The sequence below is a fragment of the Ctenopharyngodon idella genome, chromosome 1, assembly GCF_019924925.1.
Source record: "Ctenopharyngodon idella isolate HZGC_01 chromosome 1, HZGC01, whole genome shotgun sequence".
NCBI classification, from domain to species: Eukaryota; Metazoa; Chordata; class Actinopteri; order Cypriniformes; family Xenocyprididae; genus Ctenopharyngodon; species Ctenopharyngodon idella.
In genome coordinates, this window is record NC_067220.1 from 12185920 (window position 1) to 12207675 (window position 21756).

At 37.4% G+C, this 21756-nt stretch overlaps 1 protein-coding gene and 1 long non-coding RNA gene across 3 annotated transcripts in view; one reads left to right on the forward strand and one right to left on the reverse strand.

Moving 5' to 3' along the window:
• Positions 1-8792, forward strand: part of uncx4.1 (Unc4.1 homeobox (C. elegans)) — a 17708-nt gene extending 8916 nt beyond the window's left edge. Inside the window, exons 1-3 of one of the 2 annotated variants that reach the window (XM_051902046.1) lie at positions 1885-5016; positions 5764-5939; positions 7478-8792. In XM_051902046.1, coding sequence (XP_051758006.1) covers positions 4755-5016; positions 5764-5939; positions 7478-8461 — 1422 coding nt within the window. In that variant the 5' untranslated portion in view covers positions 1885-4754 and the 3' untranslated portion in view covers positions 8462-8792. Of the gene's footprint in view, positions 1-1884; positions 5017-5763; positions 5940-7477 lie in introns of those variants that run through there. The other variant, XM_051902055.1, reaches the window with a different exon arrangement.
• Positions 8793-8902: 110 nt separating this feature from the next.
• Positions 8903-21756, reverse strand: part of LOC127517021 (uncharacterized) — a 70697-nt gene continuing 57843 nt past the window's right edge. The window contains exon 4 of the long non-coding RNA XR_007931169.1: positions 8903-17448. This is a non-coding gene — a long non-coding RNA (uncharacterized LOC127517021). The remainder of the gene's footprint in view (positions 17449-21756) is intronic.

Sequence of the window (21756 nt, forward strand, 5' to 3'; positions counted from 1 at the left end):
AGATTTATTTACTTGGAGCGAGAGATGGGTGATCCGGAGTTGTCTGAGGAACTGAAGTCTCCCAAGCACTTCTTGACTTACCACTATCAATAAGCGTTCACTGACAGATTAATCATTTTTATAAGAGGGGAGTTAACGTTTAACTCTCTAAAACATATTTACAATGATCAGTGAATCACTGACTTTTACGTTTACGATTTAAAGTTTTTTTGATAACATAAGAGGTGTGGCATTGTTTTGTCTTGAATACACCTTTTCTGTAATAGACGTTTCAGTTCTCTCTCTTTTTTAATATTTTACATAGGTGTTTAAAGTAAAAATAAATGTATAGGTGGTTTAACTGTCCATAAAATATTATTAATAGGCCTTCTTTGAAAAACTTTTGTCAATGTGGTGTAACCAATACTGAAACAAAAGTCATTGTGATAGAGCCCCATGATGACGGTGCTTCTTTTCTGTTTTTAATTGTTTTCTAAAAGGCACGTTTTTTTCTCAGGTCAAGAAGAAACTTTTAAAATGTTTTTAATCAATTAAGTTGTAATAAAAGTATTTTAGTTTTTACACCACTAGACATTTTTAAAGTGATTGATGGCACACGTACGTCTGCAAGATGTCTGCTAAAGATCACTTCATCTGGAAAGCGTCTGCTGTTTACAAACATCTGATAGACGTCTTTAAGATGTCAGTTTTACATATATTCTAAACCATAAACATCTTAAAGACATTTTAAACGTCTGTTTGACATCTGATAGGAAACGTCTAGACGTATTGCAGATGAGCAAACACTCTATAAAATACGTTTTCAAGATGTAAACATGTAAATCAAATAGACGTCTCCGAGATGTACGTGTGCTATCAGGGAATTGTTTGTTATAAATGGTCTTAAGGTTGTTGGTTTGACGCCATATAGCCTAGACATCTGTACTTTTCTGACACCTTGGCACCTAAAGTTAAGCCGTATAAAACCTCTCGACGCTAGGTGGCGATAAAAGAATGGTTTCTTCTTCCACATGACAGTTCAAGTTTTTGACAGCTGTGATACCTGTGTGCTTGATCATCAATGAAGTCGTGTCACAGGTCTTTTCTGCTCATTTTCCTCACTTTTCACGAGGATGGATAGAATCAATATGCTTTTAGCACAAACGCGAGCGCATAAGCACGAAGCCACACTCCCACGTGCAAGTGCCAGACTACTACACATTAATGCGTCCTTCAGTTTCAAAGAGTGATTAACGGGAGAAAATAGTGGACTGTAAAAATATGTAAATTACTCTCACAAAGGCTTCAAAAAATTGGCGTCATCACAATTGCTCAAATTATATTATTACTAGTATATTTTGAAAATGTTAATCTGTTCGGCGGATTTCCCTGGGGAGGCAAGTAAATTAGTTCCATTTCCGTGCAAACCAGCGCGAGGCAACGGGAAGCGACAAGCACCTTCGATTCGCTGATTACAATTAGACAATCCCTGCTCGGGGTCCGTCAAGCATTGATAATTTTTGGCATATTAAGCACGTTTTAGCAAAAGGTGATAAGTCAGTTTTAATTGAAATTAAATTATTACTCTAATAGAAGTTTGAGTTATTGTTATTAAAAGGATTCCATTTTGCCCTCATAAATGCAGACCATAAGATTTCTGAAGGGCATTGTAGGTTGGCAAGGCTGAATAAGGTAATTTGAAGGGGAATTGCGTTTTCTCTCTCTCTCAATCAGAAATGAAGTGAATTAAAACTCGGAATCAATCGCTTTTACTTTCTGCTTTCTCTGCAGCCAGACCAACAATTGCAGATAATTAGTGCGCGGGAAAGTTTTAATTGCATGATTAGCTGAGCGGGATTAGAGGGAAATTTGCCTGGTGGGATAGCCTAGTTTCCCACTAAAACACCAAACTGTGCTTGAGTGAAACACAAACACAGAAAGGAAAATCATTTTACACTTTAATTGGTTCCGTTTGTGGATCAAATGACTTTCAACAATTAATTTACGTTTCACACTCCAATTATCTGTACATCGACTAATGTGCAGCTCAGTTTTGATAGCTTCAAATGAATTCACATTAAGTTAATTTAGTAATTAAGACCTTCAAAAGTAGTATATTGATTTTTTAATTAAAATGTTTTATTAGAGCCTAATGGTTATTTATGATTATCGTTTAAAATTGCTTCAAGCTTCAGAGTGAGATGAGAGGTTATGAACAGCCCAGTCCATTCCATCTTCCTGGCTAAAGTTTGCATGGAATTTAATATACGATCATAAATATATCGGACCCCTTTAACTTCTTTAAATGGGCTTATTTCATAAATGTAAAAATGTTATGAGCAGAAATATACAGTATAGCCTATGCCATGCGTGACAAGAATGCATAGCAATGTCAATGTACAGATACTCGGAAAAACATCCAGGTGCGGTTTCCATACCGGATTCAAATTGATTGGGCAATATAATTATGACAGGTGTTGATTCTTAATACGTTTGTATATATAGGCTATATAGTATCGCCTTGTAGCGAAAGTGAGATAAAAGTGGGCGAAAACTCACTGAACACTGCCCCTTGTGTGGCTTGCCTACTTATGATTATCAAGTTAATTAAAGCCCGCGCATCTGACACAGTCACTCCGCCGGATTAAAAACAACAGGCGCCTTGCAACGCTTCGCAGGGGCCGCGTGTCAAGGGTTGTCTACCCAGGAGCCGCGCGCGTCTAGCGGATAGCGCTTGCTCAGAACCGGAGGGGTGCCCTTTCAAGAAGCGGTTTTCAAAAAGCAAACGACAAGAAGCCAATTATTGAACTTAGATGTCGGGGGAGGGCCAGAATGAAACGATTTCCATAATTCCTGTATGCGAAGTGATGAAATGTTTGGGGATAAAGAGTGGAGGAGAGAGATACAAACCAAGTAGCATCAAACGCGCGCTCACGCCGGGAATGTGTGCTTTGAAAGCGACTAGCGCTAGTAGAGAGGCCTTTTTTTTTTTTTTTTTTCAAAGTGCTGATTTGAAATGAACACATTGAAATGCAGAGAGGCGGCCAGCCAACAGACTGCGGGGTCAAGTGACGAACGGATTATATGCTTCTTCTTAATAATATTAATTAAACAATTTGCATGCTAATAAGGTAACAATTATCGTGCCTCTCTGTTGAAAGATTTAGGTTATTACTACACACCATCCGGGTGCTACTGAGGGTCAGCGCAAGCGAGCGAGTGGTGAGAAATTTCAACTCAAATTAACGTTCTGGCAGCTGGAGAAATTGGATAAATAAAGTGGAATTAATTCTCGGTAATGGAGGAGGAGAGCAGGGAGAGGGAAAGACCCGTATACTTACTTTATACATGGACAGGATTGATTACCATCCTGTATTCAGAACCATCTCTCTCTCTCTTTCTCTCTCTCTCTCTCTCGCTCGCTCACACACTTTTCAAATCCAATAAAAAAAAAAAAAAACGCTGGACAGCGTTTACATTTAACAATTATTGAGGCAGGGGAACTACATTATAAATAAAAAACTGGAGTTTACAGCCATTCCCTAATCACATAATTTAGAAATATTAAATAATTATTATCATCTTCCTCTTTTACCTTTTTTTTTCTGTGCACAATATACACTCTAACGTGTGATGTGTGCAGTAGGATTTCAGCTTATTAATTTAATTCATGACATAATTTACAAAAAATGTCCTTTACACTCAAAATAAGTATGTATTTGTTATCTTATTTTAAATTGTAATAATTGTATTTTTTTGTAAAATTGATTAATATGACCTCCTCACACCACACTCCCTCTTGTAGATACAAATGATCAGTGGAATACAAGCATAATTGATTACTTAAACAAACTTAAGCCAATAATCTAAAAGCCCCACTGAAATATGAAGCACGTTTGTGCTTTCATATAACTTGCCCCCCTCACAGTTATTCTGTCAGACTCACTTTTGTTTCCTTCAGATATTTTTTCATAACACCTGCCAAAATCATGGCCACAGTAATCAGAACTGTGGAAATGAGTTCGAGGTGCGCTCGCGTGTAGATATTAGAAAGGCTGAGGTGCTTGTAGTTTTAAATTCATCTTGACAGCTCGCAACAGGGCGGGCGATTCTTCGTCTGTTACAGGATCACTCTATTCAGGGAACGATGCCTCCGCGTAATAGGAGAACATCACTTTACGCATTCAGAGAGAGCCAGGCGTTCCTTGAAAAGTATCAGATTTGAGCCACTTGACGTTTTCGGTTGTTACATGTGTTATTTTGTTTTTATAGAACAAACGCGACGTTCAGAACAGTTAGCTATTGGAACAGAACCATTGTGTGTTTATGTAGTCGCTGTTTAGAATTTAGTCGGGAATCAATCAATTTGCCGGTTTCGCCTCCTCCCCTTTCTCCTCCCTCTCGCCTAGTTGTGATGTCTCATGTCGTGTTGTGACAGCGCTGGTATTGTTTATTGAGGTGGATGTCAGGTATAATTAGCAATCGATATGGAAAACGTTTGTGTCGTGGCTCTGACGTCACCGACGATTAACGTTTCTTATTGGTCACGAATTCCCTAGCGCGAGAGCTAGTTATTTGGACAAGGGGAGAGTTGATGTTGACAAAGTAGGAGAGAGCGAAAAAGCCCGCACGCCTGCCTCGGTCTCCTTATTCCTTAATTGGGATCGCAAAGCATGTCAACGCCGCACGTCCCTTCACGGCTGCTGCATGCGCTCTGAGGGAAGAGTTGGAGCTTGTTTTGGCCAGACAGACGCTTGCCTGATTCCCGAGATGCAATGATGGATAGCCGGATCCTCGAGCATCCTCATGCCCAGTTTGGAGGCTCTTTGGGGGGCATGGTTGGAATGGGTTTCCCCTACCACCTCGGTCACCATCATGTTTACGATATCTCCGGACACCAGCTACAGTCGGCGGCCGCTGTACCTTTTTCTATAGACGGATTACTTAACGGATCATGCTCAGCGTCTGTTGCAAACTCCAACCCATTGCTCGGATCTGGTTGTGGTGTTAACGGGGATAGTCAGTATAAACTCAGCGGTAAGAGAACGGTTATCCGCTTCTTCTATTCCATGTAGAATATTGGGCATATTCCAAAATAATATGGAATACTTTTGTGTGTGTGCGTGTGTGTTTGTAAATGGCACACTTTAGAAATTAAAGCTTTGTTTAATTTTCATGATTTCAGGTAAACTAGAAAGTAGGCCGATTGTACTCGGGCTGATAATACACTGATAATAATGAAATGTATTACTGTTATCATCATGATAACACAGATTATTTTTCGTGGGTTTAAAGGCGTTTGATTCATGTTTTATGGGCAAGCCGAAGCCTATTTGTAATTCTAGACTTTGTAAATCAATAAACAAGCATATTATGTAGGCTAAAAGTGTTAGAAATTACTGTGATATAAAACACGATATTGAAAATTAATCATTACCTCAGATTTTATTTGTGTAAGCTGTATTTTAAGAATCATGTTATTAGCAATCACAAGTAATTGACTTTTTTCTTTTCTTTTTTTTTTTTTTTTAAAGTAGACTATACTTCACTGGTTAATTAGTTGCCAATCAGGCACTGCATTCATGTAAAATTATTTATTCTAGTATTTTATTTGACAACCACTGGGTTGTAAAAAAGAAATTGGAGCGTTTTAAATAATTTCTGTTACTAAAATGTTATGTAGACAATTCTAAGTAATTGCTAGTGTGTGTGTGTGTGTGTGTGTGTGTGTGTGTGTGCATGTTCATGTTTGCATGCGCGTTCTCACATACTCTGTGGTCCTAGATGCCGGAGACCCCGACAAGGAAAGCCCTGGTTGTAAACGGAGGCGAACGCGTACAAATTTTACGGGCTGGCAGCTGGAGGAACTAGAAAAAGCGTTCAACGAAAGCCATTATCCGGACGTGTTCATGCGCGAGGCGCTCGCGCTACGTCTAGACCTTGTTGAGTCACGTGTTCAGGTAAACGATGGTTTGTTTTTATGTCATAACAAAATATTTAATTGACTTTTATTACAATGGCCTATTTATTATTAACAGACACCGTATTAGCTATAGCAGATATAGGCTACTTTTATAGGCCTACTTGATTTTTTTTTTTTTTTTTTTTTTACAATGCTAGTTTAATGTAGGCCTAATTAAAAATGTAAGCTTTTAAATCCTAAAAGTTTGAATTATTATTTTTCCAAATGCATGACAACAGGATACACATTTTAAAATAATAGCAAAGTTTAAATGTTTAATGTTCAACCACCATTTCATCAATTAAAAACATGAAAGATCTTATAATATTAGCCTGATTTGGACAACAATTTATTCATGCTAACAGATTTAGCTGTAAATGCAGGTAATTCTAAAGCAGATTATTATAAACAATTTATTAATTTTATTACGCTAAAATGGTGACGTTTAGATTTTTAAAAATGATACAAATGTCCTGTTTTATTGACTAATAGCCAATATTAAACACCCTTACTTACATTTTATAGTTAGCCTAATATAATTACATATTATCAGTTTTACCAATTCTTTACTAAATTAAATATAGGCCAGTGGATTGTAAATAATGTCCTAACTAGTACTGCAAGTGTTGGACGTGCAGCCTTTGTCTGCATTTTCCCTTTTTTGTAAAAACTCGACGCTGGATGAGAAGCAGTCTTGTTTGGGGAGTTAAAAGCTAAGCTTTGTATTATTCTTATTCCTTAAGGAAGATTAGCCTTCTTTATCGTTAGGTTTGTGTGCTCACAGATTTTACCGACATTAACATTTCATGTGTATACACAGCTATTGTCATGTATAGCCTCGATGTCTCTATGTTAGTATGCGTCTTAGCCTGCTGGTGGATGCTAACTCTCGTGTTATCAGCGCTGAACAGACGGCAGTCGCCATGTGAGGGGCCTGGGTGTGAGGTGCGAGCCTGCTGCTCTCTACCTCTTCTGGGCCAAATCTGTCCTAGCGCTTATACGCGCCTAAATGAACTTTAGGGGAACAGGCCCAAATTAGCCACGCAAGAACCAGGCTTAATTGAAAGATTGAGAGTGAGCCATTACATTGAATCAATTGACAATTAAGACAAGCGCATCTGTGGCTATGGGCTTTATGATGGAAAATATGCCTAGATGAAAACATTTCCTCTGTCCAAGTCGTGTCATATTGTTGATGAACCTTGGATGTATATCAAATAGAAAAACAAGACGTTTCAGAAAGCAAGCATCTCGTCGGAAAATAACTGCTTTTTAACCTTTAGCTTTTGGATAAATATTGCTGTTTTATTGAATTGAATGAATTCATCAAAATAAATAAAAAGACACCATTCAGTGATTTGTGATTACATGATAATATTTCGATAAAGAACCGAAATATTTGTAGATTTCAGGTGCATTTCAGATTTATTCAAGCAGTTGTTTAATTTACATTTGCCTAAATAATAAATTTGCAATTCGAGGTTCATTTTAAATGAGTCTGACATGAAACAAAAAATATCATCCTTTGCTTTCTAGGTGTGGTTCCAAAACAGGCGAGCTAAATGGCGCAAAAAGGAGAACACGAAGAAAGGGCCCGGTCGACCGGCTCACAACTCTCACCCCACTACATGCAGCGGCGAACCAATGGACCCAGAGGAGATCGCGCGACGGGAGTTGGAGCGCTTGGAAAAGAAGAAGCGAAAACAGGAACGCAAACTGCTGAAATCCCAGAACAAGCTCTTAGCGGGTGAGCTCTTCCACACACCCGGATCTGACAGCGACAGTGGAGTATCGCAGAGCACCGATAGCGAGTCCACTCCGCACAGCGGGCCTCAGCCTAGCGCGCACCGACAGCAAACTGAACATATATGTGACCAACATCCACGCCACCAAAGAGCCAGTACAGTCAACGAGACAGCGGAGCCCATGGACTCCACGCGGAACTCTGCCATGTGCCCCGCGAACGGCATCACACGCGCCTCCACGCTCCAGAAACTCAACCCATTTAGTGTGGAGAGTTTACTAGCCGACTCAAGTCCCAGGAGAAAAACTATCCTGGATTTTTCTCAGTTACCGCCGCAGCGACCACTGGTTGGTAAAGGCCATTTCCTTCTATATCCCATTACCCAGCCACTGGGTTTCATTGTGCCACAGACAGCGATGAAACCGAGTCAGGATTCAGGAAACTCGGGTCACAACTGTTCCACGACAGACATCTCGACCTCAAACCAGAAAGACATCAATCATTTGTGCAAAGACACCGGTGCGAATGCGGCCACAAACGGCGAGCTGCAAAGAGAAAGCAAGAACTCTTCCATTCAGTCTTCAGACACAAGCTCAGAGAAATGTTTTGCAGAATCTAATTCGCCACAAAAGGAGTTTGAAAATGACTCTGAGTCCACTGTCACAAACTCTAGCCAGAAAGAAAGCATCTCTCCTAACCTGTCTGAATACTCTGACACGAAAACCCGCAGTTCTGCTGACACAAATACAGATGGAGAGGACGTTGACATGGACTGAAATATAGGCCAGCAGCAGTGGCGCCAAGTGACTTGTCATAATCCCAAAGCTGAAACGACACGTTTTTGTATACAAGACTGTTTTAATTCATGTTTTTATACTTTTCAGAAACGGATATTCTTTATTCAGGTGAACTATCTGTTTCGGCTTAAAACTAGCCTATCAAATTCAGCTACTCGGCTAACTTCAAGGAACAAGTTAGCTTATGAGCAGCATACAAGAACAACATATCCTCAAACGTTGTATAAATGATAAAATATCGAAAATATTTATATATGTAACATTTTGATAAGTAATAATAAGAATAATAATAAAATATTGTCAAAGAAAAGATCTTGTATTGCCACCTCAGTGCTTACGGTTAGCCTGTCTGTTTTGTTTATCGTTTTGAGAGGCTGCTGTACAGCAGGCTCGTGTTTATTGCTTTAACAAATTCATTCATTCAAAACCTCCAGTTAAAATGAGGTCTCACGCCGCGGGCGGTAGGACTCGGTCAGCTCCTGTGGAGTTTTGATATGAAAGTAATTATTTTCCCGGTGGCGGCTGGGAGGATACGTTTTTTTTTCTGTTAGCCTGAAGGGTTATTATACATTACCGATTCCAGCGATATGAAATCACATAAACTTCCAACAATAATAGAATTAGCATGAAAGGCTGGCGAGTCAGATTGAAATGGGGAAATAATAGCCCAGGCAGCTGCGAGCGTACGTGTGAGGATGTGTGTGTGCGCGCGCGCACAGTGAGGCAAGCCTGAGTGATTCGCGGGGTGGAATTTTCATGAGGCGCATGGGCCTGTCAGGGCACGCGTAGGCGGCAATATTAAGATAGATGTTCGATGATATCCCTCATTGTTCTGTCGCGTACATTGATGTTCCTGCCTTATCGGCCTATTGATCATTTGTCGCTCTATATAAGAACAGCCCCCCTCTCTTTCTTCCTCTCTCTCTCTCTCTTTCTCTCTCACACACACACACACACACACACACACACAACCATGCAGACCAGTTTACTCTAATAATGTTACGGTCAACTCATGGCACATTAAAGCATCTGCACTGGAAAATAGTGTAGCGGGCATAAGTGAATTAATAAATAGGCTAGGCTACATATGGTGATCAATATGATCAAGGTTGTCTTTGACAAGAAGACGGTCCCAGCATGGGTCTGCGATGAATTTTAGGTTCTTAAGCAAACCCTTAATTATCACATTTCTTAAAAGATTTTCTCAACACACAGTTTAGATTCTGTACAAGTGGGCAGTATTTTACGAATGTAAAACCGCCACCCTCCGGTCATCTTCATTGAGCCCCTGTATTTGCAAATAAATTAAAAGTAAACGGAGGGACTGGAGCTTTACCCTATGAATGACATCTTCCAGCCTTAATAACATTTACATAATTTCTTATTTCGGGTTACTGCTATTTGCACTGCATGAGACCTAGCTTATAGGAAAAATAATGAGAGAAGGGATCATCTCTGGGGGGATGTGCTACTTCAGCGAGGAGAAACATAAATGTTTTAGTGTAGTTATGAGTGTAGGACGAAATGAGTGTAAGAAAGGCAATATTTTACAGTGGCATATTTTATATGAGTTGATTGTGAAGGTCGGCCATCCCCATTACAATGCACATCCACTCACTCGGGATCCTGCAAGCACTAGTAGGCATAATAATTTATTAAGACAAACAATGAATTGATTTCTACTAAATGAATTGATGAGACTACAGGCTCTCCTCACGTCTGGTCAGCCCCCCAGTGCTGTAATCTAGTCTTGTACACGTTATGAACTCGGTTTATAGATTCAGGGAGTAAAAAGTTTTCACTTTGAGCCCTGAGACTCATTATAAACGGAGAAGGGAGGAGTGTAAATTGTTTTTACGCTATTATCTGTCCGTAAGCCGCAATTTCTCTTGCTAATTACGAAGGTGTTGCTTCTCATCGACAGCCGGCTGCTGATTTTCAATTTAACTGATCATCATACATTCATTTCTCCGCATGATAAATCTACAAGGCCGCCATGCCCCGGGTACCGAGTGGAGAAACAGCAGCGAGAGGGGGGTGGTGGAGAGAGTGTGGCTGTCAGGGCGAGTTAATGGGGGAAGTGTATGCGCCAATGAGTGCGGATCAGGCAGCTAATTTACCACCTCCCGTAGCCTTCTATCTCCGTATCTCATTTCCTCTTTTCTCCCGGGAGAGATTGCCACCCTAGAGCCGCGTGAACAGACAACGGACAACGGGGTTGTCTTTTTAAAATCCACCCATAAAAACCTTAACGTGGATGGTGGCCCAAAACATTGTGTTGTGAAATTAGGACATCAAGTTTCATTAATGCTGGTTGAGTTTCTCATTTAATTGCATGTCACATTTTTATTTAAAAAGAAAACCTTTGCACAATTAATTAGCCTCAACGTCAATTCTCACTCTCGCTTAATTTCTTTGCATTGGCGGCAAAGAAGCGTATGGATAGTTGACATAACAGTGCATGGACTTTTCTTAGGCCCAATTAACAAGACAATTTTGTTAATATTTATGTGAATGTTTAAAAGTATATTCTAGGTGATTTTAGGTTTATTCTACATATTCCTGCAGTATATATTTTTTTTAAAAGTAGGGTACAACGGGGATAAAATGGCAGACACTAAGAAACATGTGCTTTTCACTACTCCCATAGATTGCAGAAAAAATATATATGTTTATTGAACATTGATGGAGCAACAGATTTTGTGTGAAAATAAATCATAAAATGGGTTTGTTTGTTAAAAAATCTTATAAATGTATGAGGTGTGCGCCTTTTACCCCACATATGGGGTAAAAGACTCACCAGCATGGGGCAAAAGGCACACAGTGTTGATAGAAATACTTTAGCTAAAATAATATGTTTTAAATTATGTCTAAGTTAGGCCAATACTTGTTCAAAACAATCACTTTTTCAAAGTTTGTACTATTTTCGGTATATTTCGATAAATAAAAGAATTGTGTCATTAAAATATGTTCATTTTAAAAATACAGAAACAAAAATTATTAAAAAAAGTAAAGATTCTGAAAGCATTGAATGAGATCCCATAATAATTTAATAACGCTTTACAGTAACACAATAAATATATTTTATGATATGATTAATATAATATTCTTAAATATGATGGTTTATAAATATGGGTATTATCTCTAAGGTGGATACCCAATATGATATGCGATATTTACCATCTGAATCTAGCCTTGTCATGTCAACAAATGGATAAGTCAGCCATCTATTTATTATCATGTTAATTATTGTGCCTTTAGCCCCAACAGCAGGTGCGCTTTTTACCCCAAATACATACTTTTAGGCTACATATTCTTCCGTTATTGAAAAACTGTTGGTTTATTAACTGAAAACCATTAACAAGACCTTTGTCTTAAAGTATAGACAATAATTTTATAGATTCTCATTTGCTACATAAATCTACAACATTTAAAAACAAACAAACAAACAAACAAGCAAACATTAAATATTAGATCAAATTAGTGCGGATCACGTCAAGAATCAGCCAAATTTCCACGTGCATCATTAAAAGCGGCTGTTAAGAAAAGTCCTATGCTGAATTTTTCTGCCATCTAGTGGTTTAAAGGAGAATAAAGTCAAACGCGCCTTTTACCCTGGTGCGCCTTTAGCCCCGATGTACCCTACAAATATTCACAGGATATCAACTTCCTAAATAATTTCATGTCATTTCCCCATTAAAAATTGTATACACCTACTGTTTAAAGATACACAGACGTGGCATTAATACATCAATAATTGCAGAAATAATGTTATTAAGTATTTTAAACATTAAATTGTAAATATAGAAAATTTGAAATTATTAATGAATATCTAAATTTCTAAATAAAAATATGAAACTAAAATACAAATAATTAAAAATGATCATGACAACAATTTTTGAGAAGTAGCCTATACTCTTAAAAATAAAGGTTCTTTATTGGCATTGATGGTTCCATGAAGAACTTTTAACATCCATGGAACCTTTTCATTCCACAAAAGGCTCTTAATAGTGTAAAAAGATTCTTTAGATTATTCAAATGTTCTTCACACTAAAAATGATTCTTTTAAGAACTGTTCACTGAAAGGTTCTTTGAGGAAACAAAAATAGTTCTTCTATGGCATTGCTGCAAAAAAACCCTTTTGGAACCTTTATTTTTAAGAGTCCATTTACAGAAGCAGCTGCAACAGAGTCAAATTTACTATGGTTCAAAGCTGACATATACTGTGCCATCGTATTTACACTGAATTTGGAGCAGAGACAAACCCTGCTGCAGCGCACCCTTAATATGGCCATATAAAGATGCTTTTAGATGAATTTGTTTTCACCCTCTCGAAGTTCAGTGGCGATAAATACATTCAATTTCATACTTAACGTCACCTTATGCTACACTTATAACAGGTCATGCATTGCAAAGGTTTGCTAAATTCACTCTGCATTTTCATGTGACTAAATTTTCGGAACATAATGACTAGGGATGCACCGATACCATTTTTAAGGACCGAGTACGAGTACCGATACTTTTTTCTGGTACTCGCCGATACCGATACCGATGCCTTTATACATTTATTAATTTCTTTTTTTTTTCTTGTTTGATGTGGCAGTTTTCCAAAAACAACACAGTGAGTCTAATGAATGTAGCACAGCTTCTTTATTATTATTCAAATGAAAAAAGTAATAATTTTTATGTGTTTGTCACAAACTTACAGCACAAATTTTATTTCATGATATATATTATATATACATTTATTTAACTTCTTTTGTTGTTTTATTAACATTAATGACAGACAAATATTTAATTAGGCTACTGTCCCTTAAGACCGAATCCATGGATGTAATATACTCTGACATATATCCTGTTTTCACCCACCTGTTTACGTCCACTTAAGCCATAACCGACTGTATTTACGTGAGATACTCCACACGATGGACATTTTGACAACTACAGTATGTGTGCATTTGACCATCCAGGCGCAAGGAGAACTGATTGTGCGCTGTCTTAGAGAACTGAGATCGCGCATGCGCGAGAGAGCGAGCGTTTCCGGAAAATTCTGTCAGTTACGTCACGTGAGGTATTGGTCTTTTGGTATCGGGGGTATTTTTACGAGTACAAGTACATGAGCTTGGTTTCGGGCCTGATACCGATACTGGTATCGGTATCGGTGCATCTCTATGACTTCTTATTCATTATGACATTTGTTTTTTACAGCTGTATGACCACACATTGACCAAGTCTACTGGTTCTTGTCAGTGCAATCCATAATGTCTTTTGGTGCCCATATCGTTTTTGTTTAAATTTTTTTTTTCTAAAATAACTGTGATATGGGAATATAATAAATTTATAAATAGGCCTAATGTAAGAAGGCCTACATACCGAGCTACTGTTCGATACTGATCATTTCTGAAAGTGCTCGAGCGATGTGGGTGACTTAAAATGCAACGGAAACGTTCTTAAAAGTATACAGAAATAACCCGTTTAATGTAGTTTGTAAGACCCCCAACAATTTGTTTTGAGATCCTTTGAGTGGGGGTGGGCCTGTGATGGTACACTGCTTGAGGGAGTAGCGCGCAATTTCCTCGGTCGTGTCTTTAGGCCTCGGTAATTTGGTAGATAAATCAAGCACGTTTTGGTCTCAGGTTTAGCCGTTCAAGCTCGGTGATTGATTCGGGACCCGCGGTACTACAGGGTCACTGACAGTCTGGATAAATCAGACCAGTTCGGCGGCCGACTAATGAGACCAGATTATTTCAACAGCCTGAAACGAGCGTGAAAAATAAGATCTCCCTCATTCCGAGGTGTCAAATTGATTCAACATCACCGTGCAAATACATAGGCCTGCACACATACATTTGAGCACGGATGGGTCCTCATTGTTTAATTGGACCTAAAGCACAGGTAGGCTATCATATCAAATTGTCACAATCCATCTATAACCTACTGCTCAATGTGGCAACTGAAGAATGTTTTACTTAATATTTTGAGTTAGCCTAAAGGCTTTCAACATGCCCCTTCTTTCTGCTTTACTAATATGAATTAACACTGGGAGTAGAAAAGCTAGTTTTTCTAAAAAAAATCCCATTTCTCTGAATTGCTCGATTAAAACAGTTAAAAATGACCCAACAGATAACCCAATGGTGGGTTAATATATAAATAACCCAATAAACACTAGGAATAACCCAACAAAGCGACCCAATATGTTTAACCCAGATATTGGGTACAATAAACAACCCAACATTTTTTAGAGTGTGGTGATAGCAACAGTATGCTGCTCTAGCACTAGAATCAGAACGTTACATAGGCAAAATACTGTTATTATTTAGCACTTTACTACTATTACACACACACGCACGCACACACACACACACACACACACACACACACAGGTTTGGTTTTGTGAATTGTTACATTAGGTTCCTGTGACGGGTAGGTTTAGGTATAGTGTAGGGAAAGACGATAATAAATTGAGTCAACATTTAGTCTCATATAAAAGATTTTGTCCTTGTGGGGTCCAATTAAAGGACCTCACAAAGTCAAACATTCAAACATTCCGTATCTTTCGTACTTTTTTTATCACAAAGTAATAAATACAAGTACACACACACACACACATACACACACACACACACACACACACACACACACATGATATAAAACTTTTTTAGTCAAATAAAAAAGCCTGCAAAAGACAGTAGCTAGTAGCCTCCGGTGTAAGCGAGATGAACTATATTCAGAACTATTACTGAAGTCTTCAGTAATAGTTCTGAATAGAAACCGAATAGAAATCTCATAGAAATGACCCCTAAAACCCTCTCCCTGAATTCCTATATAATATAGGCGTGTCTATTTAATATTTCCATATTATGCCCGTTTATTTATTTAGTGAATGCCAAGGAAGAAATAGCCTACTTTCTGTGTCGAATTAACAGTTAAATCGTAAAAACTGAATTAAGGCACTAAATGTGATGCATGATAAACATTATTAAAAGTTTCATGAATGATTTAAATCAATTCCATGTCTTGTATGAATCACAGGGGTGAATTCAGGGTGATAAGGTCAACTGGGACAGTAACCTATAACCAATTATTTTCTTGCCCTAATGAGTGAAAGGAATTTCTTCCTTTTTTTTTTTTTTGCCAGCTTGAGACCAACCTGATCTCACAACAATTCGTACGTATTTTACAAGGTGGCTAATTTGTACAAATTTGTATGACCTCACTATTATGAATTCGTAGGTTTTTTGCTAATCCTACGTATTTTGTGAGTTGCCAAATTTGTATGAATTCGTACAAATGACCTACCCCTAACCCCGCCCATAAACCTACCTGTCACTGGGGTTTAGACAAATCGGATGAATTCGTGAGTGAGGTCATACGAATTGGTACGAATTAGCCACCTTGTAAAATATGTACGAATTGGTCATGAGATAGCATTGATGAGACCACATAATCAAAATTGAATGCCCTCATTGGTGTGACATCATGTGGGTGGGCAGGGCAGGCATCAAACAGGAAGTTGACCCTGAAATGCATGAAGTGAGGAAAATGAGCTTTAGGTAGTTTTCATAATAAGGTCATAAATGTGTCATATTGCACAAACATTTGATGGAAACATGACTACTTTGTTGCTCTACTGCAACAAAATCACTAAAAAAATGTGTTAATATCATGTTATGTTTTCAGAATTAGGTTGTTTTTATTTTGTCCCATCCACTCAAACACAATTTGGATGGATGGGAACAGTGCTTAAAGACTTTGCTAATTAAGAAAATGCTCTGTATGCTGGTTTCCATCCTCTTCATTGTGCAACCTCTAATCAACCACGAAAATGTTCATGAACTAGCTGGATTTTGCTAAAATAAAACAACCTTATTCTGAAAATAGAAACATTTTTTTTAACTTATTTTGTTGCAGCAATACACCATATTCATGTTAAGGTTTGTGCAGGTTAAATGCGTTTGTCAAACAGTTTATTGGGGATGGGGCCACATAACCTTTCATCCAAATGTTACTAAAATAATAAAAAGAAAAAAGGTTTTGGGTCAGTTTACTTTTTTATTTTTTTTTTTATTTTTTTTTTTATGAATTTTGGACCAGAAGCATTTTTTGGACATCATGCCTTCTTTTACCTCAATTACATGTGTTGTATAGTGTATGAAATATGAACTGTGGATGGATTTATAAACTCTTTATAATGATGAACAAAAAAGGGAAATCTTGCATTTGAATATGCTCACACTAGCCTAAATCAATGAAAATATGTGCTGTCCCAATCACCTAAATGTTACCCCCAAAAAAGGTTTTGGCTCAGTTTACATTAAAAGGTATGTTACACATCATTTCATTATAATATAACATTGTTTCCTCCCCAAATGGATATCTTCTGTAGGGCCTATTACAGATCAAACCAGTTTATATCAAATTTAAAAATGTTTTAAAAAATAAAGTCGTTATTTAGACTAGAGAGATGTAGGCCTACTTCTTTAAATGGACCCCCTGCCTTTGTGTGGGGCATGTTGGTGTTTGTAACAATCTCACACCCTGATTCTGATTCTCCAGCCTCATTCTGTCATTATCACCTGACCAAATGTGTTTCATTATAAGCTTCTCCAATTTTAAGAATTACTCACTGAGAGATGGTCACACACGGTTAACCCTGTATGTACCACTCTTTCCCCCCCTTAAATAAATTTAATCTGTATATGAAGTGAGCATTGGAATCCAAAACATGGATTTAAAAGTGTCAAGGAAGATACTGAACCAGTCATCTGTGAACTTGTTGAGGTGTTGGCACAGAAGGCATGGGGAGAAGCAGCAGATTGGCACACACCGAGGCTGGGCTATCTTTATTTTGTGCCAGGGAAGTGCCAGGGCAGGGCAGAGTAGAGCAGTTGGGCCCAGTCTTACACACATGCCCACTATATACCCCTGGCCTGGCATCTATCACCAGGAAACCATGATCTTCTGACCTGGGGATAAAGTTGGGGAAATCAATGCAAGGAAAGGGGTCAAGAAAAAGAGAAAATAGCAAGAACAGATGGCAAAGAAAGGGAAGAATGATCCTTTAATAAAAGATGTAGAAACATACAAAACAAATGAAACAATTCACTTAGAGGTCAGTTTAGTCACACACACACACACACACACACACACACACACACACACACACACACACACACACACACACACACATATATATTTGACAGCACTAATATATACTGTATATATTAACATGTATATACTAATATATACATGATATATATGTATTACAAGTACATACTTGTATTACAATTACAAGTTTACAATGCCATCCTTAGTACAAATGCTATAAAAATGAAATTGAATTTTATGTGTGTAGAAAAAAAGAAAAAAGTTTAATTAAAACTACAATGTTGTAACCATGTGTAATGGATTTATGCCTATTCCATTTTTCATAAGAATGACCAATTGAAGCACCATTAAAAACAACACAATATCAGTAAGTGCTCTCTTAAACTGACAACATGAAATAATGGGACTTGCTAACATTTCCAAACTATTCTAACCTACTTTACCATAAAAAGATGTTTTATTGATGTTCCATTTTGAATCGTTAGAAATAGGGTGAAATTAGTAATTCATCGTCTGAATATCTTTCTCCTATATTCTGTACCTGTTATGCAGAAAAAATATAAGAAATGTAAGAAATATATAAAAAATATATGTCATATAAGAAAAAAACTTTAGGAAGATAGCAAAGTTAAAAGTAGTAAAACAGGGTGGATTATATAATATCACAGTGTTTAACATATTAAAGGTGTTATCAGTTTGATTAGAGAATTTTTTAATTAGCACTGGCAGGTCTCCTTGTTAAATAGGCATTCCCAATACAGCAAAAACAACAATAATTTAAAAAAAAATCACATTAGACCCAATTAATTAGTTTTAATTTCATTCTAAATGCACTGAAGTGCTTGTTAAATGGAGGATGAGGCGTATTAAAAATGCCAACCTCCGCTCGCACACACATACACTCACAAGGAATGGTAAATAAACAGCTTAAGCCTGCTTTCCGGTGGAATGGGCAACAGACTCCCTTGGTGGCACCCGGCAACCATAATCTGGCGTAAATAATGACATCTCTCTTCACGGCCGCAAGCTTTAGCCAAATTAAGACACACACGCTCACACATACACACATATGCACATAGACAAAGAGCTCCAGCCAGTATCACTAATTATTTACTTTGGGCTGGACTACACTGACCCCCTGGCCACACCAGAGCCTGCCAGGACCAGCAGGGAGAGACGAGTCAAGCATCTGCTGAGAGACAGGGAGAGAGAGAGAAAGAGAGAGAGAGAGAGAGAGAGAGAGAGACGTTCGCTTTAGTGAGTGAGATATCAGACCCACAGGTGTGTGTGATTGAATGAGGACAAAAAAGTCTGAGACTAATGGGGATAAACTCAGGGATTCGCTTTAAAAGTTCAAGAGAATTACAATTTGAATTAAAATTTGTAAGTTTTTAAAGCTGATGATATAAGAACACAATTTGAAGAGAAACTTACTAGTAGCATGAATTAGGGGATACTGACTAACATAAAAAGCAAGTCTATGGTAACATGATCATATTCAAGCTTGGTTGTTATGTGATACATTCTCATTGGCTGGTCTGAATTGTTGGAGTGATGCTCACAGAAAACCGCCTTTTTATATTAATTATCACCAATTCTATATGCTAGGATGTGCAATTCACATCAAATAGTTTACTCTCAGAGTCAGAAAAGAAATATAGAGTTAAAGAGGGGGCGATATAGATCTGTCATCATGACATCATACTATCCCATAATTTAATTTGAGAACTTTTGGCTTAAATGCAACAATGACTTTATTCTGACAACATTTGCATGATTAGTTTATTGGTCATATGCTAATAGTAAAGTGAAAGTCAGTAATTAGTCATATCCATCATGTTGAATATTCAGATTTCTACTGGCTGCCTAAAATGTTACATTGAAAGGAGTGCAGAAATTTTTACAAAGGAATTATGGAGTTCCCAAGTTCACATTAAAGGGGTCATTTAATGCCACTTTTACAAGATGTAAAATAAGTCTCAGATGTCCCCAGAGTGTGTATGTGAAATTTCAGCTCAAAATACCCAACAGATAATATTTTATAGCATAATAAATTTGTCACTTTTTGAGGGTTAGCAAAAACACTCCGTTTTTGTGTGTCCCTTTAAATGCAAATGAGCTGCTGCTGTCAAGAAGAGGGCGGAGTCTCAAGAGCTCCTGTTAGCAGCTCTGATTACCTCAGACTCACTGAAAATGTCAGAAACTGTTCAGCCTTTTGTGTTCAAACCGGAGTCAGACAATGATGGAGAGACTCAAGAAGAAGTGACAACATGTAGAATGCAACCGGACGTTTCTAAATGGTTAGTTGATGAGTTTATGTAGCTGATGTGGAGTTAAAGCTGCTGTCCGTAACTTTTTTTGTGTTCAAAATGTACAAAAATTATATGAGAATGTACAACATGAATTCATTTTCCAAACCGTGTTTTTGTCTTACCCTAAATCACCAACCCAGAAAGAAGCTCGTTGTAGTCCCTACCAGCCGTTTGTTGTAGTTCTTAAAGGGATAGTTCACCCAAAAATGAAAATTCTGTCATCATTTACTCACCCTCGGGTTGTTCCAAACCTGTATAAAATTCTTTGTTCTGTTGAACACAAAGGAAGATATTTTGGAGAATGTGGGAAACTGAACAGTTCTGGGGCGCCATTGACTTCCATAAAAAAAAATTTCCTACTATGGAAGTCAATGGTGCCCCAAAGCAGCCTGGTTATAAACTTTCTTCAAAATATCTTCCTTTGTGTTCAACAGAACAAAGAAATGTATACAGATTTGGAACAACTTGAGGGTGAGTAAATGATGACAGAATTTTCATTTTTGGGTAAACTATTCCTTTAAACAGAGAATTCTTTAAAAGACAATATCTCCGTTTGCATTGGACTTTCAGTGCTGTAATTTTGCAGATACAGTTTATGCTCTAACAGCAACATTACACACTAACTAAAGTTTAAAAAAGTGAAATCGCAATGAACCACCCCTTTAATATAAAGTTCTCTTCAAGGGGAAAATGAAGAAAGCAGAAAATTGCAGTTGAAAGATGTTTTTTTTTAAACTTTTAATCATCACCAATTTTGTATGCTAAAGAATTGCAGTTCACATCCTACAAATAGTTTATTTTCAGAAAAGAAATACAGAGGTAAAGAGAGGGTAATACAAATCAAATATCATGATGGTGTGCTATTCCATAATTCAATTTGAGAACTTTGTTTTTAAATGCAATAATGGCTTTATTCTGACAGCGTCGGACTGATTTGGTCAAATGCTAAAGTGGATGTCAGTGATTAGTCATTTCCATCATGTTGAACATTCTGCCTAAAATCTGTTACGTTGACAGGAGTGCAGAAATTTTCACTAGGGAATGATCGAGTTTCCATTAATATAAAATTCTCTTGAAGGGGAAAATGAAGCAAATATTCACTGCTATTGCATTAGTAAACAATTATATTTCTTGTTACTCATTTAAGCAAAAACAATGAAAAAGACACACACACACACGCACACACACACTTTGGCTCAAGTCCATGTGATATAATGGGTTTTAAGCTGGCATAACTCATATGCTAAATTAAATAGTGTCCATTGTTTCCAATGTTTCATTTGACAAATCTTATTTCAGTTTCCATTTGCTTTGGTGCGGGCCAGTGGGCATAGTCTTCCTGCAATTAAAAAGGGTTTGATGTGAGCTCTCTCTCTTTTAACCCTTATTCTCTCTCTCTTAAACCTCTAGCTACAAGAGTCAAAGAACAAGAGAAAGACAGTTGAGCTCTATTTCAATTACACTGTTTGTTTGGAGTCATGATGAACTGTACCTTTGATATACAGATCTAGCTGTGTGCATCTGCTGAAAATAGCATGTCTGAGTAAATGTCAATAACCTTTATAAAACTGTTAAATGCTTAAGAGAAAAAATGTTTTCTGTATTCTAGAAAAAGAAAATTACAAGTAAATAAGTTCACCTACTGCTGTTCAAATCATTAACTGCATTAAAAAAACAATTATCTACTGTATGAAATACTGAATACTATTATAATTAAGTCATTGCTATTAATTAAGCAAAAATAATTAACCCATAATCAAACTACATGATAAATGTAGAATATGTAAATTACTCATTACACACACACACACACACGCATATAGGCCTAGTTAAAATAATAATGATGAAACTATT